General features: G+C 37.3%; 1 protein-coding gene across 1 annotated transcript in view; it reads left to right on the forward strand.

The window, feature by feature from the left end:
• Positions 1-18,639, forward strand: part of ZSWIM5 (zinc finger SWIM-type containing 5) — a 191,180-nt gene that overhangs the window by 148,645 nt on the left and 23,896 nt on the right. Inside the window, 6 exon segments of the mRNA XM_081307176.1 lie at positions 2,276-2,452; positions 6,488-6,634; positions 7,153-7,290; positions 10,579-10,839; positions 11,056-11,191; positions 12,173-12,330. Coding sequence (XP_081163302.1) covers positions 2,276-2,452; positions 6,488-6,634; positions 7,153-7,290; positions 10,579-10,839; positions 11,056-11,191; positions 12,173-12,330 — 1,017 coding nt within the window.

Consider the following 18,639-nt stretch of genomic DNA (forward strand, 5'->3'; position numbering starts at 1 on the left):
TTCCCAGATTTCCAAGGAATCTCCATACTGCTTTTTATATTGGCTGCACCAGGTTTTCATTCCCACCACCACTGAAAAAACTCTTATACTAGTCACTAAAACTTTGCTTGATATCTTTGCTTTTGTAAAAAGGTTCTTCTGATAGAGAGCTAAACCTAGTGATTGTCAATCATAATCTTTTTTTTTAAGGCATCATCAGATTTATTGTTAGAACTTCTAAATTAGTTGAGGTAATTGTATGAATCTTTGCTCCTTGCAAAGACAGTCAAATTAACCTAAATATTAAATTTGAGGTGTTTACATATGGTGGTAAAATGCCTCTTCATATGTATCAAGAAATTATGAAACACACAGTTTCTGAAACTTATAGTCTTAATTGCCCTAAACATTGTTCATACATTTCTCTTTTTTTTTACGTCAGTCATAATCTTAAATGACCTTTTAGCAGTATTTGACACACTGACCATTCTCTCCATGGAATATCTTTGTCACTTCATTTCTAAGACATCAGTCTCTCTTGGTTCCCCTTACTTCATTGGCCCTTTCTTCTAAATCTGAAGTGTCTCTTCCCCTCCTTCCAAACCTAAAAATGCTGTAATGCTCAGGGCTTAGACATCACATCACTTACCTTTCTATATTAAATTGGTGATTGCATTGTTTTAATAATCATCTGTATGCTAACAATTCCCAAATGGATATCTTCCATCCTGCTCAATTCTATTCTTGTATATTTAACTGCTTTTTGATATATCTGCTTATATATTAATAGGCATCTCAGTGGGTTTCTTTCTTTTAAGCCCTACCCAAATCTGCTTCTTCTGCATTCTTCCCTGTCTCCGTATCTGGCATCTTTATCTGAAAAACCTTTGTGTCGTTCTTGATTCTTCTCTTTGTCCTTCTCCTCAAATCTAATCTGTGAGCAAATCTCATTGCATTTGCCTTCAAAGTATATTCATTATTCAGCTGCTCACCATTTCTATTGTTGGTTACTCTGAGCCAGTACCATCATTTTCATAAATTATTGTAGCAGCTGCCCATATAGCTTGCTCATTCCATCCCTCGCTGTTCTCAAACATTCCAAATATATTCACATATCAGGACTTAGTACTTTCTGGGTCTTCTACCTGGAATGTTCTTCCCTAAATATCACTAAAGCTTGCCCCTTGTTCCTGCAGATCTTTACTCAAATGTTTTCCTTTTTTTTTTTTTTTAATGGGGTCTTTCTATGTTCCTGGACCCAAATGATCCTCTTCCCTCAGCCTTTCAAGTGGCTGGGACTGTAGGCACAGACCACTGTACCTGGCTGTTCAAATGTTATCTTATATTCTATATAAAACAATAACTCTACTTACTATCAATTAGCCTTTCTCCCTAACTGTACTTTAGTTTTTTCCATAGTACTTGTAACCAGATAATATAGCTGAAATACTGTATATTTAACTATCTCTCCCCATTTGGATATAAAGTTCTGTAAATATAAGGACTTTTTATATCCTGAGCACCTAGAACAGTACTGCTATATATTAGGCATGCAATATATTCTAATTTAATGAATTATAAAACATACTGAGAGCCCAGTACCCCTGGAAAATTCTCAATTCAGCAGGAGGGAGACTTAGACTATAGCCAGCAAAAGAGTTAGTGCGCTTCCACTGAGGGACTGAACAAGAAGCAATTTCAATAAGTACTTTCAGAGCTACTCTGATGATAATATCCTTTAATTATCTGAGCCTATACCCTGTGGGATATGTTAAATTCTAAAGAGATGAGCAGATTCTAAGGCCTTTTCCTATGTGGTTGAATATGTTAGTTTCTTTCATGTTCAATCTGAATCTTCTGACTTTCCTGGACAGTTTTTTTGTATGTAATCAATAGATATACACCTACTTGAGTATGTCTGGAAATATTTGTATAGTTCAGGTCTTGGTCCCAAATAGTTTTAACTGCTCTTAATCTGGCAAAAATTATCTAAATTATCCCTTTTTAAATTTTTTTCTTAAATGTCATTTCCCCTAGTCCCCCAAGTCATAGTTTATGACAACGGATCAGCCATAGATTTTTGTAAAAAGGTTCTTCTGATAGAGGGCACAGATATAATAATGATTATCCAGGAAGGAAGCAGCACAACAAATATCTAGATTGTGGAGTGGTTGTTCTCATTGCTCATATACTATTCTTCTGCCCAACCTCTCACCCTGATGAAGACCCAGGAATTAGAACTTCCGATTATCTAACATTATCTATCTAAAAATGTTGCTTTTTTTTCTTTCCCTAGACTCCTTATCCAGACCAAGACGAACAGTGTTCACTAGAGCCATCGAGGGCCGTGAGTTACATTGGCAGGACAGCCACCTACAGAGAATAATCAGCAGTGATATATATACAGCTCCTGCCTGCCAGCGAGAAAGTGAGCGACTACTCTTTAATTCCCATGGCCAGCCACTGTGGCTTGGTAAGTCTAGCCCTCATCTACTCCAAGATTTTCAGAGCCCAACCTCACCTCATATGAGGCCCAAAGGAGCCATCTGTGTAAGTACCAGCAAAACCAACTACAATTTGGATAGTCTTTATATAGCTCTTTTGAGGCCTTTTGAGATTCAAGATATTTATTTGAAGCTGTTTGCATATGTGCTTAGTTGAGGTACAGTAATTTCAAATAGGATTTGTATCCTATCCCCTAAACTTTGGGAGGATAAAGGAGTTAATACATCTCAAAGAGTATAACATAGCCATTAGATATCAGTTTACAGGCTCTCTCAGTCATTGGTTACTGAGCAACATTATATTCTACTCTGAAATTATATATTTTGCTTAAAAAAACACCATTTCCTGGGCATGATGGTACACCAGCGGCTCAGGAGGCTGAGGCAGGAGAATTGTGAGTTCAAAACAAGCCTCAGCAACTTAGCAAGATCCTGTCTCAAAATAAAATATAAAAAGGGGATGTGTCTCAGTGGTTAAGCACTCCTGGGTTCAATCCCTAGTTTAAAAAAAAAAAAAAACAAGGACTGGGGTCGTAGTTCAGTGGTACACCGCTTGCCTAGCATGTGTAAGGCACTGGGTTTGATTCTCAGTACCACATAGAAATAACTAAATAAATAAAATAGAGGTCTATTGACAACTAAAATCAAAAACAAAAAATAAACACCAAGTTTGAAACTTAAATTACCCTGTTCTGGCAACTAGGACACAGTCTTCATTTGTCATCAAGCTGTCTTCCTTTCTTCTTTTCCAACTTCCTACCTTCACTCATAACAGGATAAAACTGTTCCATCATGGGCTGGGGATGTGGCTCAAGCGGTAGCGCGCTCACCTGGTATGCGTACGGCCCGGGTTCGATTCTCAGCACCACATACAAACAAAGATGTTGTGTCCGCCAATAACTAAAATAAATAAATAAATAAATATTTAAAAAAAAAAAACTGTTCCATCTTAAGTTTAAACCTTCCTCTGAGAGAGTATTCTTTTTTTAATATTTATTTTTCAGTTTTAGGTGGACACAATATCTTTTTTTTTTTTTTAATTTTTAACATTTATTTTTTTAGTTTTCAGCAGACACAACATCTTTGCATGTGGTGCTGAGGATCGAACCCAGGCCGCACGCATGCCAGGCGAGCGCGCTACCGCTTGAGCCACATCCCCAGCTCCTGGACACAATATCTTTATTTTTATTTTTATGTGGTGCTGAGAATCGAACCCCGTGCCTAATGCATGCTAGGCAAGCGTGCTACCACTTGAGCCACATCCCCAGCCCGGAGAGTATTCTTATTCTCAGTCTATCCTTGACTTTATTATAGAATACCCACTCCAAAATAAACACTTTTTTAAAAATATTTATTTTTGAGTCTTCAAATAATCACATATATTTTCGTTATTTTACCCAATTCCCTACTCCATCTCTCACCCCATAAAAGCTCTAGCTGAATCTGGATATGTCCCTATAAAAAAACAAAACAAAAAAACTTGGCCAAACTCCCTGTGGGTCACCACCTAAAATTACCTCTGATCATCTTTCCTCTTTTCTCCAGTACTTCTAAAACATAAACCTAGCAAGCATGTGAAAAATCTACACCTCATTAATAAATAAAGATATAAATTAAAACTATACTGAGACCAGGCACAGTGGCGCACACCTATAATCCCAGCAGCTTGGGAGGCTGAGACAGAAGGATCACAAGTTCAAAACCAGCCTCAGCAACTTAGCAAGGCCAAAATAACTCAGTAAGAACCTGTCTCTAAATAAAATATAAAAAGGGGCTAGGGATGTGGCTCAGTGGTTAAGCGCTCCTGGGTTCAATTCCCCACTACTAGAATAAAACAAACAAAAAACAGCACTGAGATACCATTTTTAATTATCAAATGGCCAGGAATTTTAAAAATAAAGATAATTAGTTTCTGGGTGTGAGAAGTTGCATGAGATACTTAGGAATTTAAATGCTTATAGCCTTTCTGAAGGATATTTTAGTAACACCTTATCAAGTCTTTAAAATACTTTTTTTTTTTGTACTAGGAATTGAACCCAGTGCCTGACGCTTTCCAGTCAAGTGCTCTACTACTGAGCAATATACCCAGTCCTTTTTAAAATTTATTTTGAGACAGCATCTCTTCAAGTTGTCCATGCTGGCCTCAAACTTGTGATCCTCCAGTCTCAACCTCCTGAGTAGCTGGTATTACTGGCAGATGCTACCACGACCAGCTCATTTATACCATTTGATCAGGGAATTTCACATCTTGGAATTTATCCTGAGCAATAATTAAAGATATGCTTAAAGCTAAGAGATTCATTAGGCATGGACATAAATATTGCACAAATGGAAAAATTGGAAACAATCTAAATATCCACCAATATGAGATTAGTTCTGTGGAACTAACTAATATTCATTGGAATGATATATATATATATATATTTATAATGTGCTATTAAGCAAAAAAGTCTACTTACAAAACAATAATTAAATCCCATTTTAGTGAAAAATTAATAGCTTAAATATGAATAAAACTGGAAAGAGTATTTATTTGGTTTTTATTTTATATTTTCTTTATATTTTTAAATCTGTGATTATTTCTAAAAGAAATAATAATAGCCTTAAAAGAAATGGATAAACCATAAAGCTTGTTATAATCACTTGGCCATTTATAAGCCTTTAATAATCTTCCATTATCCCTAAGGTGAATCTAAACTCTTCCTAATGATGTTCAAACCTCTTTACAATCCAGATCTACTTTTCCAGGCTATTTCCAGCCATATAACCTAATGCTAGCTACCCATATATGCCATTCTCCAAAGATGTTTTGTTACATAGAATACTTTTTATACTTTTACTTATATGCCTTTTCTTATATGTTACCTTTGCAAAGAATGCCTTCCCTATTTATCTACCTATTCATGATCTTGCTTGTCCTTCAAAGCATAGCTCAAATATTATTTTTCTGTGTATATATCTATCATTTCACTTTTTTGTTAACTGTTTATGTATCATTTGTGAGCTCTTTGAAGGCAGTGGTCATTTCTTATTCATCTTTGTACTTTTAGCATACTGACGGGTGTTTAGTAGGTCTTTAGGAAATATAGGATAGACAAATGAATAAGGCTTTTCCCATTGGGCAGTTAGTTTTTACCTCCAGTGGGTTCCTATAATACATGTTCACAAAGAGATTCTGTATCTTTTTAATTTATTTTATTTTATTTTATTTTGGTGTAGATGGACACAACACAATGCATTTTATTTTTTTATGTGGTGCTGAGGATCAAACCCAGGTCCCACCCGTGCTAGGCGAGCGCTCTACCGCAGAGCCACAATCCCAGCCCCAATTTATTTTATTTTTAAATTTGTTCTAATTAGTTACAGGGACTGTATTTTGTCATCCTAGTTGTGTGTCCCTTTCTACACTCTACCACTGGACTGAAGCTACAAGATAGTTCTTTCAAGGAGGCAACTGTGACTTATTCAACTTTTTAAAAAGCATTTGTAGTTTTAGATGGACACAATACCTTTATTTTATTTATATATTTTTATGTGGTGCAGAGGATCAAGCCCAGTGCCTCACACATGCTAGGCAGGTTCTCTACCTTTGGGGCTACAACCCCAGCCCCTTATTCAACTTTTTTATCCTGAAAGATTAAAAAAAAAATACAGTTCGTTGTATTAAATAGATATCAGGTTGAATTTGAAGAACTGAACACAAACTCCCTTTGTCAAGCATGAATTTTCCTATTTTTTGTGTTTTTTTGGGGTACGGTATGGCAGATTGAAAAACCAGGGGTGCTTTACTACTGAGCCACATCTCTAGTCTTTTTTATTTTTCACTTTGAGATAGGGTCTTGCTGAATGCTGAGGGCCTCTCTAAATTGCTGAGGCTGGCCTTGAACACAAGATCCTCCTGCCTGAGCCTCCTGAGTTGCTGGGATTACAGGCATGTGTCGCCATGCCTGGCATCCTGATTTGAAATTTTAACTCAATCAAGATATTTTCTTTTTATCTGGTAGAGCATGTGCCTACAGCTTGTGCTCGTGTCGATGCCTTGCGTTCTCATGGTTATCCAAAAGAGGCCCTCAGACTCACGGTGGCCATTATTAATACTCTGAGGTTGCAGCAGCAGCGGCAGCTGGAAATCTACAAGCATCAGAAGAAAGGTATGATGATTAGGAGTCATCTTACCTCTTTAGGCCTAAGGCTAATGAGGATCCTCAGGGGATATAAGACCTAGAACCTATTTTTCATTAAGTATCATGGTGTGGCAGGAGCTAGGGAATTCCAGGAATTCTGCCTGCTGTGTGAAATGCCTCACTTTTTCTCTGTGGATCTCAGTTTTCTCAGCAGTAAAATGCAAACAATGATGCCTTCCTGCTCCCTCAGAGTGTAGATGAAAGGACCACTAACTAAGGTGTGGCATGAGAGGACCCTGTCAAAGCTGTAAAGCTGTATTCACATATGAACTACCAGCAGGCAGTCTAAATTCACATCACATGGCCTAACAACTGGCTGGTGAGATTATGACCAGTCCTGTCAACCCAAGACAAGATAATAAAGGAAGCTTTTCTATAACTTCTAGGGTTAAGACCTGAATGAGACTGATAAGGAGAGCTAAACAGCTGAAAAGAGCAATGTGTCTCTATCACTGTCTAAAACTTTGAACCTGCTTGTTTTTTAGAACTGTTGCAGAGAGGAACCACAACCATCACAAACCTGGAGGGCTGGGTGGGCCACCCCCTGGATCCCATTGGCTGCCTGTTTCTCACTTTGACTGAAGCCTGCCGCCTGAATGATGATGGCTATATGGAAGTGTCAGGTACAAGGGTCAGCTTTAGACAAGCCAGGACTGTCCTTTGAAGCCCTGTCCTCCCTGCCAAACTATGTTCCTCTCCTCTTATAGCCTTTTTTTTTTTTTCAATCTTGTCCAAACTCAGCATTTCTGAGAGGTTTCTTTCTTTCCTTTCTTTCCCACTTTCCATTCCCACCCTGTGGTCTGTCCCTGTCTATTTTGCCTTACCAGCTTCCTTGCTCCTCTGATTTCCCTACCACAAATGGCTAAAGAATGTAGTCCAGGACTAGAAGAATATCAGAAGTCAGCGGCCATAACTTCAGAGCAGTCCAGAAATGGGAGAGAACATCCACCAAAAAGGTGTATCAAGCCAGGCATGGTGGCACATCCCTATAGTCCCAGCAACTTGGAAAGTTGAGGCAGGAGGATTATTTGCCCAGAAATTTAAGCCAGCCTGGGCAACATAGTGAGACCCTGTCATAAGAAAAAAAAATTTATATCCCTTGCAATTGAATAATACTCACTGATTTCCTTTAAACATTCACCTTCATGGTGTTTTTGCGCCAGTTTTACAAATGAGAAATAGAGGAGAATAGTCTAACAGAATCACAGAATGGCCCAGACTAGAAAGAGACAGAATTTATTCTTCTTTCCTTTATGGCTTTACTATATTGTTTACCTATATCTACTTGAGTATTTATTTAGCACACTGCATTATAATTTGTTTAAAAATTATTATCTTTTATCAATTTTATCAGTTACTTTTTGAAAGCATAAGTTATGACTTAATTGTCTTTGTAATCATAACACTCAGTATAGAACCTGCCATTTAATAGTCTTCTGTAAATACTTACCAAATGAAGGAAAAAGGAAATCAAGATTTTAGCTTTGTTTTTTTGTTTCAATACTAGGACTTGAACCTGGGGATTCTGTACCACTAATCTACATCATCAGCCCTTTTTATTTTTTGTTTTGAAACAGGATCTTACCAAGTTGTGGAGGTTGGCCTTGAATTTATAATCTTCCTGCATAAGCCTCCCAAATAACTGGGATTTCAGGCGTGTGCCTTTTTTTTTTTTTTTTTTTAAAGAGATCTCACTGTGTGTCACCCTGGCTGGCCTCAAATTCCCAGGATTAAGTGATCCTCCCATAGCAGCCTCCAGAGTAGCTGGAACCACAGGCATATACCAATACACCTAAGACTTTGACTTTTTTTTTTTTTTGGCAGAGGGGTACCAGGGATTGAATTTAGAGGCACTCAACCACTAAGCGACATCCCAAGCCCTATTTTGTATTTAATTTAGAGACAGGGTCTCACTGAGTTGCTTACCACCTTGCTTTTGCTGAGGCTGGCTTTGAACTCTGATCCTCCTGCCTCAGCCTCCTGAGCTGCTAGGAGTTCAGGCATGCACCACTGTGCCCAGCTAGGACTTTTACTTTTAAACCTGTACTCTTTCCCTGAGATTGTGAATCCATTGGTGGAACATATAAAATAATAATAACATAGAATTTGCAAGTGTTACCAAAGTAAGAGTTTAACTGGATACAGATTTTTTTTTCTATGTAGAAATGAAAGGATTAGCCCAAACTGTGCTAGGGTTGCCATTATCTTCACACTGATATTCTGGTATGGAATCATCATCTTTTTTTTTTTTTTTTTGCAGGTTCAATGTGCTTTTTTTTAATTATTGGTTGTTCACAACATTACAAAGCTCTTGACATATCATATTTCATACATTAGATTGAAGTGGGTTATGAACCCCCAAATTTACCCCAAATGCAGATTGCAGAATCATGTCGGTTACACATCCACAATTTTACATAATGCCCTATTAGTAATTGTTGTATTCTGCTACCTTTCCTATCCCCTACTATCCCCCCTCCCCTCCCCTCCCATCTTCTCTCTCTACCCCATCTACTGTAATTCATTTCTCTCCTTGTTTATTTTCCCATTCCCCTCACAACCTCTTATATGTAATTTTGTATAACAATGAGGGTCTCCCTCCATTACCATGCAATTTCCCTTTTCTCTCCCTTTCCCTCCCATCTCATGTCTCTGTTTAATGTTAATCTTTTCTTCCTACTCTTCCTCCCTGCTCTGTTCATAGTTGCTCTCATTATATCAAAGAAGACATTTGGTATTTGTTTTTTAGGGATTGGCTAGCTTCACTAAGCATAATCTGCTCTAGTGCCATCCATTTCCCTGCAAATTCCATGATTTTGTCATTTTTTATTGCTGCATAGTACTCCATTGTGTATAGATGCCACATTTTTTTTATCCATTCATCTATTGAAGGGCATCTGGGTTGGTTCCACAGTCTAGCTATTGTGAATTGTGCTGCTATGAACATCGATGTGGCAGTATCCCTGTAGCATGCTCTTTTAAGGTCTTCAGGGAATAGTCCAAGAAGGGCAATAGCAGGGTCAAATGGTGGTTCCATTCCCAGCTTTCCCAGGAATCTCCAAACTGCTTTCCAAATTGGCCGCACCAATTTGCAGTCCCACCAGCAATGTACAAGTGTACCCTTTTCTCCACATCCTCGCCAGCACTTGTTGTTGTTTGACTTCATAGTGGCTGCCAATCTTACTGGAGTGAGATGGTATCTTAGGGTGGTTTTGATTTGCATTTCTCTGACTGCTAGAGATGGTGAGCATTTTTTCATGTACTTGTTGATTGATTGTATGTCCTCCTCTGAGAAGTGTCTGTTCAGGTCCTTGGCCCATTTGTTGATTGGGTTATTTGTTTTCTTATTGTTTAATTTTTTGAGTTCTTTGTATACTCTGGATATTAGGGCTCTCTCTGAAGTGTGAGGAGTAAAAATTTGTTCCCAGGATGTAGGCTCCCTATTGGAATCATCATCTTTAATGAGTTTTATCTGCACAGAAACATTTATAGCTTGAAAACCTGAGGTTGCATTTGGTTTATTTGTTCACCACTGATGTATATTTAACTCCTTCCATGTGTTAGGCCCTGGAGATACATGGAACAAGTTAGTCTCATCCCTTTAAGGTGTTCACACTGTAGTAAAAGAGATGGACAATTGTAATATTTTATAATGTATACGATAGCAAAAGATAAGTATTCAGTTTTATACTTCTCAACAGGCCTGGCCAGTTCATTATGTTATGAAGGAAGTGGAAACCTTTGTGCCTCTGTGTAACCTTTTTTCAGTGAATTTTTCTTACTGCTCTGGGGTTCTGATTTAGCTTCTGAAATATCTATTGACCAAGCAGTATTCCAAAGTGGGAGGGTCTGGAGAGATAGAAGAATCTGCAAGGCCTATCCTAAAGAACCTGGTACCCTGTTACCCTCAGATATGAGTGAAAGCAGACTCCCTGTGTACCAGCATGTACCTGTGGCTACAGACTGCGCAAACAGCAGTGAGTCCTACCTGTCATTAGCCCTGGAAGTTGCTCTGATGGGCATGGGTCAACAGAGGGTAATGCCTGAAGGCCTCTATGCACAGGACAAAGTATGTCGTAATGAGGAACAACTTCTAAGCCAACTCCAGGAGCTGCAGCTGGACGATGAGCTAGTACAAACACTGCGGAAACAGTGCATCTTACTACTAGAAGGTAAGTAGAGAAGGGGATATTGTCACACTGTCTTTGCTTGTGACCCTGGGCACCCTTCCTCTACCTGCACAGATACAGGAATATTTATGACATTAAAATACAATGAAGGTTCCCATGGCTGGCAAACATGTATGAGACCCTGGGGCCCTAAAGTCTACCCTGGTGAATGGAAGAATACAGATAAATTAAACTGTCTGGCTTATCTTCTTCCTGCAGGAGGCCCCTTCAGTGGTCTAGGAGAAGTCATCCACCGAGAGAGTGTCCCCATGCATACCTTTGCCAAGTATTTGTTCTCAGCTTTGCTGCCTCATGATCCAGATCTGTCCTATAAATTAGCCCTTCGTGCCATGAGGTGGGTAGCCCATTTCCAGTCCATTGTCCCTACCAAATCAGAAGTCTTCAATGCTCTCTCTCTGCTTATCCTATTATCTTTTCTTCTTTGTCTGTTCTGTTGATCTGCCACCAAATCTGCCTTAAAATGGCTCTGATATTTTCAACTGATCTAGGATTCCTATCTGGGATTCTATGTTGAAGACCCACTTCACTCCCTTGCTATACTCATGGTAGATTGTCTGAAAAAGCCCCTGAGACATCATGATATATTATTAGATACGAACACCCAGGACTTGAGTCTTCATATTCTGGAGTCAATGAGGCAGCCTGAGAAAGTGTTGGAGCCCTTCCATAACTCACTTGAGTCATGGTTCCCAAGTACACGTCCTCAGAGGAATCCAGAGGAAGTAGAGATAAATAGGTATACTTCAAGACTTGAAAACTAGTGAGCTTTGGGGATCTTGCTTCCAAACTAGAATAGAATCCTTGGTTTAGGCATGTTAACTTCTGTAGGTAGCAGAGTATACAAAGAATATTAATTAGATTGTAAGACTGAGAGAACTCCTCAGCTAAAACAGGAAAGTCCTTGGCATATACTTATGTTTTTAAAAATAACCCTTGGGCTGGGGTTGTGGTTCAGAAGTAATGCGCTTGCCTAGCATGTGTGAGGCACTGGATTCAATTCTCTGTACCACATACAAATAAATAAAATAAAGATCCATCAACAACTAAAACAAAAAAATTAAAAAATAAAAATAACCCTATTGCTCTTGACTGACTTTTCAAGTTCATGTGTAGTGGGGACTATTCAGCTTGGGTTCTACAAGTGCTCAATCACTCACTTCATGTAGAGTATAGACCCATACATTTTAAAAATCTCCAAAGCTCTTACTTAATCCTTCCCTCCTAAGTTCCTCCCCAGAAAAGAGCAAGCTTCTCTAAAGTGGCTCAGATAGCCAAGGTCTAGATGATAACTGATGACTCTTCCTGGTTCTTTTAGGTTACCTGTTCTAGAAAATTCAGCTTCTGCAGGTGACACTTCCCACCCTCACCATATGGTATCTGTGGTACCCAGCCGTTATCCTCGATGGTTCACACTTGGACATCTGGAATCACAGCAATGTGAACTAGCCTCCACAATGCTGACTGCTGCCAAAGGTAAGTACAGATAGACCTTAGATACTGGTGTTCCCCACTGTGCTTGCCTAGCCATGGCCATCAAAGGGTTGGCCTGCAGTCTCCTGAGGAGACGGTCGACTTTAAAGTGATAGGAATCCTTACTTTCATTGCTAATTAGAAAGAGCACCTGGGTCCAAAATTTTGCCCTAATTTCTAATTGTAGGACCCTGTGTATATAGAATTAAATTTAGTTAACTTCTAATATAAACTTTCATATAATAAAGTCAGTTTACTTTCCAAGCCTCAGTTTCAGAATCTATAAAATGGGGATCATTGTTAATGACCTATCAGCCTCCCAGAGCCACTGGAGGATGTAATGAAATGATGACTAAGATAGAGCTTACAGATCTCCTTACAAATCAGAGTTCTTAATTTTTCCAGTACCCCCTGGTCAAAGGTAGAGATTCCAGGGTGACACTTAGTCCCTTAAGCTCACATACTACCTATGCAGGCATCACTGCAAAAAGAAATTAAAATTAGCACCTAGATGAAGAGCAATAATAAAACACCAGCTTCCATGGATTCTTGAGTATTTTGTATCAGGAAACTATATGGGTTTTTTAAGCATTTTTGCTTAGTTTTTGTTTTGCTGCTGCTTTTTGAGATGGAGTATTGCTTTGTTGTTGTTTGTTTTTTAATATTTTTTTGATGTTGATGGGCCTTTATTTTATTTATTTATTTAGGTACCGGGGATTGAACTCAGGGAAACTCGACCACTGAGCCACATACCCAGCCCTATTTTATATTTTATTTAGAGACATGGTCTCACTGAGTTGCTTAGCACCTCGCTGTTGCTGAGGCTAGCTTTGAACTTGCAATCCTTCTATCTCAGTCTCCTGAGCTGCTGGAATTACAGGGGTGTGCCTGGCATTCATTTGTTTTTATGTGGTGCTGAGAATCAAACCCAGTATCTCACACATGCTAGGCAAGTACTCTACCACTGAGCTACAGCCCCAGCCCTATTGTTTTTTGAGACGGGGGTCAAACTGATCCTGAATTCCCAGGCTCAAGCAATCATTCTGTTCTACCTCCTGAGTGCTAACACTCACGAATGCTGACACTCAGGCATGTGCCCAACATTTTTTTAATTAAAAATAACTTTATGTTTTATTTTTTTATTGGCAAAAAAATTCATGCTTATTGCAAAAAAAGGGAAAAGATATGGATAAATCAATGTACAAATGATCAAGAAACCAGTAGAAAGGATATGATTTTACATTTCACACACAAAAAAGATACAAATGATATTTTAAAAAATTAAAGTGCTTGTTCTCACTTGAGATATGCAAATTAAAATTACACCTGAGATAACATTTTTCATTAGTCTTATTAGGAAAAAAAATCAAATTTGATGATAAGCAACCATGAGAGGAACAGGTAGCCTGACATGGATTATTAGATTCCTAGCAGGATAAAGAGGATGACTGCTGAACCAAGGAACTCAGGGAACCTCAAGCAGAAGAAACGTGCAGAAAACTATACCAAAGCACACAATATTCAAATTGTTTAAAACCAATAGTTTAAAAAAATCTTATTTAAAACAAATAGAGTTAAATTTTTTAAAAAACACACAAAGGACAAAAGACAAGTATAATAGCAAATTTCTTATTAAAAAACAATGTAAACCAGAAGACAGTTGAGAAAAAAAAATTCTTTAAAAGTACTTAAAAGTCTGGTGCTGTCATGCATGCCTGTAATCCCAGTGGCTCAGGAAACTGAGGCAGGAGGATCTCAAGTTCAAAGCCAGCCTTAGCAACAGTGAGGCACTAAGCAACTCAGTGAGAACATGTCTCTAAATAAAATACAAAACAGGGCTAGGGATATGGCTTAGTGGTTGAGTGCCCCTGTGTTCAATCCCTGGTACCTCAAAATTTTTAAAAAGTACTTAAAAAAAGTCAACTTAGAATTCTGCACCAATGAAAATACCTTTTAAAAAAATGAAATAAGACAAGTGCTGTGTCAGACACCTTAAACCAGCAACTAATGAGGCTGAGGCAGAAGGATTGCAAGTTTGAAGCCAACCTGGGCAACTTGGTGAAACCTTGTCTCAAAATAAAAAACACAAAAGCTATGGTAGGTCTAGGGTTGCAGCTCAATGGTAGGACACTTGCCTAGCATGTGTGAGGCATTGGGTTTGAGACTCGGCACCAAATAAAAATAAAAGTATTGTGTCCATTTACAACTAAAAAAAAATGTTTTTTAATTTCAAAAATAAGGCTAGGGTAGAGTTCCCCTGGGTTTAATCCCCAGTATTTAAAAAAAATTTTTTTCAAGCACATGCCTATAATCTCAGAGACTTGGGAGTCTGAGGCAGGAGAGTGACAAGTTCAAGGCCAGCCTCAGCAACTTAATAAAACCTTGTCTCAAAAAATAAGAAAGGCTGGGATGTAGCTCAGCAGTAGAGCCCCCCTGCCAAGGGTTCAAGCCCCAGTACCGAAACAAAACAAAACAAAACCCATCTTCAGACAACCCCAGTAGAATTAGAAATAAGTAATAAAAAGACATCTGAAAAATACTCCAATTATTTGGATAAATCACATTTTTATACAACTCATGAACTAAAGGGAAAGACACAAGGAAAAAAAAAAAGCACAAAATACCAAAACATGTGGAATGCACGTTTGAAGGAAATTTTTAGTGCTAAATGCCTATATTTGAAAAGAAGAAGCATTGCAAATCAGTGATCTTGGATCTATCTCAATGGTGAAAGGCCCTTAGATTCAATTCCTAGAACTTCAAAAAAGAAAAGCAAACAGCAAAAAGGGAAACAAATGAGGGCTGGGGTTGTAGCTCAGTGACAGAGCCTAGAACTGGTAAGGCAAGAGGGTCGATCCTCAGCATCACATAAAAAGCAAATGAAAAATAAAGGTTAAATTCTAAAAGAAAAAAGAAAGAAAAGAAAAAGAAATGAAACCTAAAATAAGCAGAAGAAAGGAAATAATAAAGATCAGAATAAAAATCAATGAAATAGAACAACAATGGAGAAAAAAACAGTAAGGCGTAAAGCTAGTTCTTTGTGAAAATATAGTTGTAATCTCTGTATAGACTGATAAGGTTTAAAAAATATATTAAAATATCGCCACCAATTGAGGTTGCAAATAAACAGGATGCAAAGACAAAAAAAAATCACCATCAGGAATGAGAAAGATGACATCTCCACAGATTTCAAAGAAATTAAAATTACAAACAAGGGAATATCATAAACAACTTTGTGCCGATAAATTCACCAGCATAGAAGAAATGGACTAATTCCTTAAAAGACACAAACTACCAAAGCTCACTCAAAATAAATAAAAAAGAATGAGGCATATATCTCAAAGATTAAAAGCAGACTCAAACAGATACATGCACACCAACGTTCATAGTAGCATTATTCACAATAGCCAAAAGTTGGAAACAACCCATCTCTTACTACAGATGAATGGGTAAATAAAATTTGGTGTATACATACAATGAAGTGTTATTCACTCATCAAAAGGAATGAAATTCTGGGACTGGGGTTGTGGCTCAGGGTAGAGTGCTTGCCTAGCAAGCATGAGGCACTGGGTTTAATCCTCTTCACTACATAAATATAAAATAAAGATATTGTATCCACCCAAAACTAAAAAATAAATACTTTTTTTAAAATAATGAAATTCTGATACATTCAACAACATGGACAAACCTCATAAACATTATGCAGTGAAATAAGCCAAACAGAAAAGGACAAATGTTATATTATTCCACCTATATGAAGTTATTGGGATAGCCACAATTAAGAGACATCAATGGATTCTAAGTTACTAGATGAACATTTGATGAGGATTAGGATATTTACAGTCTTAAAATATCTCTCTACAAAATACTTTTCAATCATAAAAGGAAAAAGTATAATTTACATAGAGGAGAGAAACTTGGTAAACATCATTTTAATCAAATAGTTACAGTTAATATAAATTCATAGAGACAGAAAGGATATATTATAAAGAATAGAGAAAAAATCATAGAAGAATACAAAAAATAAGAGGATGAGGAGTTATTAAATGGGTGCAGTGTTTCTATTTGGAATGATAAAGTTCTGAAAATGGAAAATGGTGATGGTTGGTCTACATTGTGGAATAAATAGTGGTGGTACAATATTGAATTTGAGAATATGTAAAAATGAAAAATAAATCATGGCTGAGTAGGATTTATCCTAGGAATATAAAATTGATTTAACATTAGAAAATCAATCACAGGCTGTGGTTGTGGCCCAGCAGTAGAGTACTCATCTAGCACATGCGAGGCCCTGGGTTCAATCCTTAGCACCACATATAAGTAAATAAAATAAAGGTGTTGTGTTCAACTACAACTAAAAAATAAATATTAAAAACAAACAAACAACAACACAAAAGAAACAAATTATGCAGAATTAACCATTTAAAAAAATAAGTCATAATATTTTACCATACTAACAGATTTAAAAAGAAAATTCACATGATTATTGCAATAATATAGAAAAATCATTTGATAAAATATCAACCGTCCATTTCTAATGAAAATAAAAACACTTAGCACATTGAAAAACTTCCTCAGTGTGATAAAGAGATCTGTGATTTATCTGTAGCTAACCTTGTAAGTATTGGTGAAAGAATGAATGCTTTCTTTCTAAGGATCAGGAATAAAGCAAGATTATCACCTGAAATTCTAGTAATTCAAGAGGCTAAGGCAGGAGAATTAAGAGTTCGAAACTAGCCTAGGAAACTTAGTGAAACCCTGTCTCAAATTTTAAGAGTTCTGGAGATGTAGCTCAGTGGTAAAGCACCCCTGGGTTCAATCCCCAGTACCATGAAAAAAAAAAACAACATATCTGAATACAAAGAAATAAAAGGGCAATAAAAGCAAAAATAGACAAGTGGGACTACATCAGTCCCTCGCAAAAAACTCCTCTTCTGCACAGCAAAGGAAACATGCAACAGAATGAAAAGGCAACCTACAGAATGGGAGAAGATATTTATAAACCATATATCTGATAAGAGATTAAATTTCAAAAGATATAAGGAACCTTTAAATTCAGTATCAAAAAACCTTAATAACCTGATTTTAAAATGAACTAAGAACTTGAACATACATTTCTCCAAAGAAGAAATACAAATAGCCAACAAGTAGATGAAAAGATGCTTAAAATCATAGATCATCAGGGAAATCAAAATCAAAATCCATAGTGACATATCTCACACCTCTCAGGATGACTTTTTTGAAAAATACAAGAGACAATAAATAGTAATGAAGAGTGGAAAATTTAGAACCCTGATTACACTATGGTGGAAATATAAAATGGTACAGCCACTATGGAAAACAGTCTGGAGATTCCTTTAAAAAATTAGCATATAGCTACCGTTGGATCCAGCAATCTCACTTCTGGTTATTTGTCCAAAAGAACTGAAATCATGATCTTGAGGAGATAACAGCACTGATACGTTCACTGCAGCACTACTCACAAAAGCTAAGATGAGGAAACAATTTAAATGTCCATCAGTATGAATGGATTTTTTTAATGTGACATATAAATACAATGGAATATTTTTTTTCTAAAGAGAGAGTGAGAGACAGTGAGAGAGAGGGAGAGAGAGAGAATTTTTAATATTTATTTTTTAGTATTTGGTGGACACAACATCTTTGTTTGTATGTGGTGCTGAGGATCGAACCCGGGCCGCACACATGCCAGACGAGCGCGCTACCGCTTGAGCCACATCCCCAGCCCAATGGAATATTTTTTAAATTTTTTTATTTGTTCTCTTTAGTTATACATGATAGTAGAATTTATTTTAACATATCATACATACACGGAGTATAGCTTACCATTCTTGTGGTTGTACATGATGTGGAGTTTCACTGATCATGTATTCATACATAAACACAGGAAAGTTTTGTTGGATTTATTCTACTGTCTTTCCCATTCCCATCTTCCCTCCCTTTCCCCATCTCTCCTTGTCCAATCCAGTGAACCTCCACTCAGAACCTGCCTATTGTGAGTCAGCATCTACATATCAGAGAAAATATTTGGCCTTTGGTTTTGGATTTGGCTTATTTCACTTTGCATAGTGTCCAATTCCATCCATTTACCAGCAAATACCATATTTCATTCTTCTTTATGGCTGAGTAATATTCCATTGTATACATGTACATGTACCACATTTTCCTTATCCAATCATTTGTTGAAGGACACCTAGGTTGGTTCCATAGCTCAGCTATTGTGAATTGAGCTGCTATGAACATTGATGTGGCTGCATCACTACAGTATGCTGATTTTAAGTCCTTTGAGTACAT

This window comes from Spermophilus citellus (assembly GCF_964194105.1).
Source record: "Spermophilus citellus genome assembly, chromosome: 9".
Classification (NCBI taxonomy): Eukaryota; Metazoa; Chordata; class Mammalia; order Rodentia; family Sciuridae; genus Spermophilus; species Spermophilus citellus.